We start from the raw sequence: 7,262 nt of genomic DNA, 5'->3' as shown, positions 1-7,262 counted from the left end.
CTCTGCCTTTCCCTTTTGAAAGATGCTTCTCCTAAATGAGTCACAATCCAGCTTTCATCCTATTTCATCCCGAAGTGAAGGCAGGACTTGCTGTGATTAGACTGCCTACTTTGCCTGTCTTGAAGATACAGCTGAAATTCACCTTTTCAGTTAATGAGTCATCAGGATGCACTGAGAGAGGAGGACCAAGTGTCACATGGTGCTCTAGAGAACCATCTAGAGTAGAAAAAATGAAAAGTAGTCACTACCTTCTTCATCCCTGCCTTTTCTACTATTGTGCTTGTGTCCCCTTAGGCACCAAGTATGGTCTTTACAAGGGGGCGTGCAGAAGAGAGCAAAAGCATGTGCACACGCCAACTGGGTTTTCCTGAAAATGCTCCATTGCATTGGGGTTTTTCCTATGAGTCATTTCTAGGAAACCAGCAATACTCTGACAGCCACTTTTACCCAGTTACCAGCTGGAGAACTGGGATGAGGATGCCATTCTTCCACCCTGCTCCTGGACAGAGAGTCCCAGACTTTAAAATACTAAAACAGCAAACCCTCTGGTTCTTGGTCACTGCTCCCTAGCTGAGGGAGGGGGTGAAGAAGGCTCTTTGCAGTGTCCAGTGGCCACTCTGTGATCTTGTTTGCAGGCAGTCTTGGAAACGCAAAGTAGTTTTTACAGCATGAGAATATCTGGTGGCTTGATTCAGGCCAGGCCAGGCCAGGGAAACAAGTCTACAGTCCAGATCTTTCCCTGAGGTGCTAGGGCACTTGCCTCCCCCAGTGGCTCTGGTCTGACAGAGTTTACTAACCTGATGAGCAGAGACCCCTGGTGCTAAGGTTCTCGTGCGCCTAGAGGTTTCCGTGGCTGCTGGGAGGGGAGTAATCTGCCTGGCCTTCCCTGGAACACAGCGTGCTCTCCATGGGAAGATGCCTGCTTTTCTCAGATGATCTCAGCTTTCAGCGTGTACTCAAGCTTTATGTTGGGCCTCTCGTTGCCTAGGGTCCCTAGTTAAAGCTGCATCTGTGTGGGCTGGGCCTTCTGTGCTCTCATTAGCCTGGGCAGCTGCTGATGGGATGTGAATTCCCAGCATCCCCTGGAGGAGCCGCTCTTCCGCTGTGTGGCTCGCATGGAGGCCTCCAAGCACATCTTATCTGTCTTTACAAGCGGAAAAACAACCAAGTATACAGCTTGGATGGTGTGGGGTAAACAGTTGAGGTTAATTTATTCAAGCTTACTTTCTATGGCCATCGAAAAGTCAATTACCTTTCTGCAGTTTGCTTTTAAGTAACTCTCAATCCATAAGGCACCAGACGTAAGTAACTTGAAATGGTTTAGTGGTTTTACATCTTTATTGGCACTCCCTGTCTTTGCACTTAAATTGTACTTGTCATTCAAGGAGCCAAACAAGTGATACAAACAGTCTCGTGCATCCCTGCGCAGCTGGGCAGAGGCTCGGGTGAGCAGTGGTGCACCAAACCCGGGACAGCCCAGACTGTAAACCTCAGGTCTCTGAGTGGTACTATGTGCCATTTCAGCACTTCAGTGTTTAAACTTCCCTCCTGCATGCCATGTAAATAAACTTAGTTGGTGGCAGGTTTGCTTTCTTGTAGACTAGCCACAGGTACCAATTTTGGCCAGCCCGCCTCTTCTCAGGCCTGTATCCAGCAGCTCTTCCTTCTCTATCAGGATGTGATTCTGTGACAGCCCTACAGAGTAGCAGTTTGAGTCTCCACAGTTGGCACCCTATAGGCCCAGCTCAGGCCCCTTGGCACAGAGCCAGAAGTGTGAGAGACGGGGAGGACCTGACTTACAGGTAGAGGTGTGTCCAACTTTTCAGCTATCCCTCGGAGTGACAAACTGGGGGCCATGTTAACCTTGCTGGAGAACTCCTTGCTGCCTGCTGGGGAACTCTAAGGTATGGTGGCCTCTACAGCCAGGTAAGGCCTTTCTTTACCTTGGGGGAAGTGGTGGGATGTCTAGAAAACTAGACCAGTATTCCAGTTACATACATAAACTGAATATATTAAAGCTTTCCAGTTCTTACAACTCTTTTCCCCCATTCCCCTGCACTCTAGAGGTGAGAAAGGAAAGGATATAAGAAAACCCCACTAAATGTGGAGTACATTTCATCGAAGTCCGTGTGAGCCAACCTGCCCCCTGTCACCACGATGTTGACACCATCTCCTGCCTTTAAGTGCACAATAAGGTGGAATGCCCCTGGGCCCCCGCAAGTGTGCAAACTTCCTTGGGGCCGGTGATATTCCAGGAATTCTCTCTTGTAGCCGGCTGTGTGCAACTGGGCCACACTGGCATTGGAGACCGACAGGACAGCTTCCACATACGCGTCCCTCTCAGGAGTGAGGGTGGCTGTGATCAGGTAGCGCCCATCGTATGGAGCCGTGAAGATCCCTGGGAGGAAGAAGGCAGACACCTGTGCTGATGGAACCCCAGCACAGCCCTGTGCAACAGGTTAACGCTTGGGGAGGTAGCCCATCTACACCCACCCAGTGACAGATCCCCTTAGCGTGCACTGCTCCTTGCCACTGACCCAATCCTCATTGTGAGACACTGTCTTCTGCTTCTCACATCCAAGAACTGACAGAATGGGGGCCTGGAGCTGAGAAGAAATCTTGGGCTGGGTCTCCAAACCACCCTGAAAAATGTTAGGCCATCCAGCTCTCTTCCCCAGCTTTTAATAGAAACCTAAAGCTCTAGGAGTCTCAGGAATCTTTACTGAGACATCTGGCGTTCAAGTTCCCTCAGAGTCTTCCTGGAGTGAAGCCTCACTCAGGGTCACCCAGAATTTCCTTTACCGAGGATCTGCTCAATGAGAAAGGTACTAGACATCCTGGGATCATGGGAGGAGTGGCATCCCCGCTTACAAAGATCCCCTGACCTGAAGAGTGGACAAGCTGTCCACTACCAAGGAAGCAGGAAGTGAGGGTGCCAGAGGAAGCCATACTTGAGTTGAAAGCCAAAGCAGCACTTGCCAGACGGCAGCCTGCATACCTTGGAGCCTCGGGAGTGGCTTAGAAATGGTCCTGAGCTTCCCTCCAGTCAGCCTAGAAGACCCATTTTTCCAGGTTCTGCAGGAGAATTTTATGCTAACTCTTAAGAACCACCATCCTAAGAACAGGTGGGATTTAACTTGACAGTGGCCAGGCAGGGTAAACATGAGGGTGATGGCTAACATCTGCCCAGAAAGAACTCAATTCCATCTGCCAACAGCCTTCCAGAAATCCACCGTCACATGCATGCAGGCCCTGCAAGCACGGTGTGGGCACCCTGGTCTGCTGGCACTTGACAGTCCCAGAGCCTAGATACTCCTCAGAGGTCTCCATGTTCCCCAGGAAAGATCCCCAGGCCACCTGGCACCTGAGCACCTTCCTCAGGGCTCAGCCCTGATCTGCCCCAGGCACACCTCGGGAGACATCAGTGGGCCGGGTGGGCCCTGACACAGTAGACCAGATGCCCATATCTGGCCTGATGGAAAGGGCTGTGCCTCCAGACCCCGGGGACAGAAGCCCAGGCCCTGAAGTGGTAGGCTGGCAGGAAGGAGGGAACCTGTACTACAGGAACCTAGGGTGACCTCTGTCCTCACTATTCCCATGGGCTGGGGGACGACATGGGTGCTGCAGGCAGAATCCAGAACACGATTCTATTTCAGAGCAGGAGATCCCACACCCAGGGCCGTTCTGCTGGAAAGAACGCTGTCCGTTTTCTGGCTGTGTTCATCATAAACCACAAACTCCTGAAAGACGTTGGGCGAGGTGTCCCAGGGTGTGAGGACGACAGACTGCAAGAAAGAGAACCTCTCTGCGGCCGAGGCTGGGAAAGCTAACAAGCTCCATAATCAGTTGAACAATAATTCCCATGGCGGAGGCTGGTCTGCTGACCTCACGACTGGGAAATGTCACTGCACATCCACCCTCCCTACAGCCTGTGAGCTGGAAACTCTTTCACAAAAACCCACAATGGGGAACAGCAACACAGCCAGCTGCCCCGTCCATGGCCCTCAGCTGCTGGGGCACCTCCCGCCCCAGTACCCCAGAGAGCACGCCCCTCAGAACTTACCAGTGTTGGGGTTGTACACGTCCCCATCATTGACCAGCACTTTGTTAAAGAGGACGACGCCCCCATCGCTGGGGAAAGGCTTCTGGGTGAGCCCCGCAGAGAAAGACACCAGAGAAGGTGCCACAAGCCCTGGAATAGAGGACACGTGTTCGCAGGCAAATGGTCAGGGCCTGTGCCGAGAGGCGGCCTCACCGCTTTATTTTGTCTTTAAGTGGTAAAGCATCCACAGGCACAAACCGTCCTCACACTCTAGAGCCAGACAGACCTTGTCAGGTCAGCAGCGAGAGCAGCTGAGCGGTTAGTTGGACAGGCTCTCACTGGGAGTGTGTGTGGCAAGGAGGGGGCTGAGGCTGACTATGAGACTGAATATCTTTGTGAGAGCAGACTATGTGATGCTGTGTGCAGAGGTGGGAGGCTTTGTGCATCATACACCTGTGTGTGTGTTGGTGGGACAGGGGTGGTCAGGGAGTGGATAATGGGAATAATCTAGGGAGCTGCTTAAACTTGGACCCCAGAACGCTTGTCAGGGCCACACCAGGCAGAGGCCCACACAGTTTCTCAGGAAACTCCATGAGCTGGGATGATGCATGAGGGAAAACCCCTTGTTTCAGGCATGACTGTGGCCCTCTCTGGGAAGCAAACCCTGGGGGAACTTGGTCCACTGCAGTCAGCAGAAACCCTGTCCCATGGCTGGTGGGTGGGGAAGGGCTGGGCCCCGGTCTTTACCCACACTAATAGCCCGAAGAGAGGAAGAAGGACATGCCGAGGAGAACCGGCCTCCTGCCTGGTCTCTCAGCAAACGTACCTGGGGAGGCTAGAGGAGGTGACCTGGGGTATCCTGGAAAAAAAAATGAGAATGGAATATCGAACAAAATCCTAAACAGCATCTCATTTTTGGGAGTCCCCTTTTCTCCCTGCTCCTCACACTATTTCTTTAAATAGACATAGAGCAAGGGCGCCCACTCCAAGCTGTCTTCCTAGAAACAGAGGCATAGTTGTCCCCGCAGTGCCTTCTTCCTAACCCACTTATCCCGGGCAGAGATGGCCCTGGAGGTATGACGGCTGGGAGAATGCAAGGAGAAAGATGAGATGCTGGGCTTCTCAAGCCACGGAGAAGTCCACAGACGGATCAGACTCACATGCCAGCCAGCACACTTGCCCTCTAGTGTTGCCTGTTCACAGGCTTTGCCTCCAGCTAGACTGAACGTAGTGTTTGTTACATGGATGCATGGATGGAAGGAGGGATGCACAGACAATAGCCCAACAATGTATAAGCATCCATGATGCGTAAAACTAACGAAACAAACTGTCCAGCACTGTTTGTTTACATGTCTTAGCCCTGAGCCTCAGTTTCCTCATCTGTAATTAGAACTAATATCAACTTCAGAGCGCTGTCAGGAGATTGAGCACCTGGTTCAGTTCTTGGCAGGCAGTGGGGATCCCACAAATACTGGCTCCCTTTACCCAACACCATCACCCCCACCACCACCTGCCCCCAGTGGTGCTGACAACTCACATGGAGCACTTACTAGCCAAGCACTGAGCTAGGCTTCCCTCCTCCACCCTCAGTAACCCCCTGAGGTCCTATTACTATCTTTATTCTGCAGGTGAAGGAGCTGAATTTCAGGTGAGGAAGCTTGTGATGACACAGCTGGGATTTGTGCTAGAACCTTCCAACCCATCCACTCTGACATGCAGCTGTCTTTGCTGCTACACCGGCTCCCAGTACACATTTGGTTTCCCAGGTACATTTTCTGCTGAGAAGATCAACGAGCCGGCCCATGACCCAGGTATTCCAGCCCATGGGGCAACTCTAAGTACTTTATTACACTATCCCTGGAATGCCCCAGGCTCTGGGGGTTCAATTAGCATAAACTGGTCCCTCAGGACCTCAGCCCCTTTGGAGAACTAAGTTTTGGAACTTGTCCCCTGAAGGCTGGTCCCTGGACCCACAAAGCCCCTGCGGCAGAGCCCTGAGGCTCAGGATGCCTCTCCTATATTCACGCCCTCTGCTCAGATGTGTCCAGCAGCAGCAGCAACTGTGAGCCTTACTCACCTGGTGCTCCAGCGAAGCCTTCAGCACTGGGAATGGGCACCTGCCTGGTGTGGCCATCCACCCCGTGGGGCAGGCCCTTCCCGGACACGCCAAGTCTCCCCGGAGGCCCAGCCTCTCCAGTCTCCATAATGACCCCAGTGGAGCCAGGCAAGAACGGCAGCCCTGTCCAGCTAGGCCATGCTGGTGGGGGCAGCAGCTGTGGCGGCCTCTCAGGCAGGACAGGCTGCTGGCCTGTGTGCAGCCGTTGTTCAGGGTCCTCGGGAGGTGGGGGTGCACCGGGCCTTGGCGGCGACGGAGGGGTCAGCTCTGGATGAGATGGCTCCGTGGGGGCCTCTGCCAGCTGTGGAGGCCTCTCGGGGGCCTGCGGGGCCTTCCCTCGGGGCGGAGGCGGGGGCGTTTCTGAGGGCTCCTCTGCTGAGCATTTGGAAAATGAAAAGACATACACAGTTAAAAACCTCAGGCCTGACTGCTCCGCCGTAGCCCCTCTGAGACTAAAAGTGTGTGCTTGGGTGGCTGCCCCTGTGTTAGCATCAATGAAGCCATGGGCACTGCCCTGGAGAACACGAGAGCAGCCACCACCGCGTGGAGACAACCTGTCTCACACCTGTGGAGGGCACCTTGGGGCAAGCTGCCTTCAGGTGGCCCAAGAACCATTGAGAAAGCTTGTCAGAGCCCCCTGCCCAGGAAGCAGGACTTTCAGCCTCCCTACATGATGGTTGCACTCCAAAACAGTACCATTCTTAGCTCTAGCACCCACAATTTCCTGATTTCAGAGCATAATGCATCCCAAATTACTGAAGCGAATTAGATGCATCCCAAATTACTGAAGCGAACCTGCTGCCACTGGCAAACTTACATTCTCTCATACAAGTGAGTTTCATCGTCACTGTGGATGGCTTCAGAAGCTGAGGGCCTCCTGGGTACAGACACTAAAGTGACCCAAGCAGGTGTCAGGGAACTTGGGACATGTCGACAGCAGGAACAAGTGCCAAAGGAGCAGTGACACCCCTTGCTTGCCACCACAGCCTGAAGATCACCAATGGAGGGGATTTCCGCCAGAGGAACCTCCTGATTCACATTTTCCTGCCTTCTTGGGATGGTGCTGGGACACAGCCGGGAAGCTCTGCCCTTTCCTCCAGTGAA

General features: G+C 53.2%; 1 protein-coding gene across 1 annotated transcript in view; it reads right to left on the bottom strand.

Annotated features, from left to right (window-relative positions):
* Positions 1-1,192: 1,192 nt before the first annotated feature.
* Positions 1,193-7,262, bottom strand: part of EMILIN2 (elastin microfibril interfacer 2) — a gene marked incomplete at its 5' end in the record, with an annotated part of 42,634 nt that continues 36,564 nt past the window's right edge. Inside the window, 4 exons of the mRNA XM_023530845.1 lie at positions 1,193-2,398; positions 4,064-4,192; positions 4,869-4,901; positions 6,120-6,533. Coding sequence (XP_023386613.1) covers positions 2,061-2,398; positions 4,064-4,192; positions 4,869-4,901; positions 6,120-6,533 — 914 coding nt within the window. The remainder of the gene's footprint in view (positions 2,399-4,063; positions 4,193-4,868; positions 4,902-6,119; positions 6,534-7,262) is intronic.

This window comes from Pteropus vampyrus, unplaced genomic scaffold (assembly GCF_000151845.1).
Source record: "Pteropus vampyrus isolate Shadow unplaced genomic scaffold, Pvam_2.0 Scaffold55, whole genome shotgun sequence".
In the NCBI taxonomy this organism is placed as follows: Eukaryota; Metazoa; Chordata; class Mammalia; order Chiroptera; family Pteropodidae; genus Pteropus; species Pteropus vampyrus.
The sequence above is the reverse complement of the archived record's forward strand: the minus strand, read 5'-3'. Positions and strand labels throughout refer to the sequence as shown.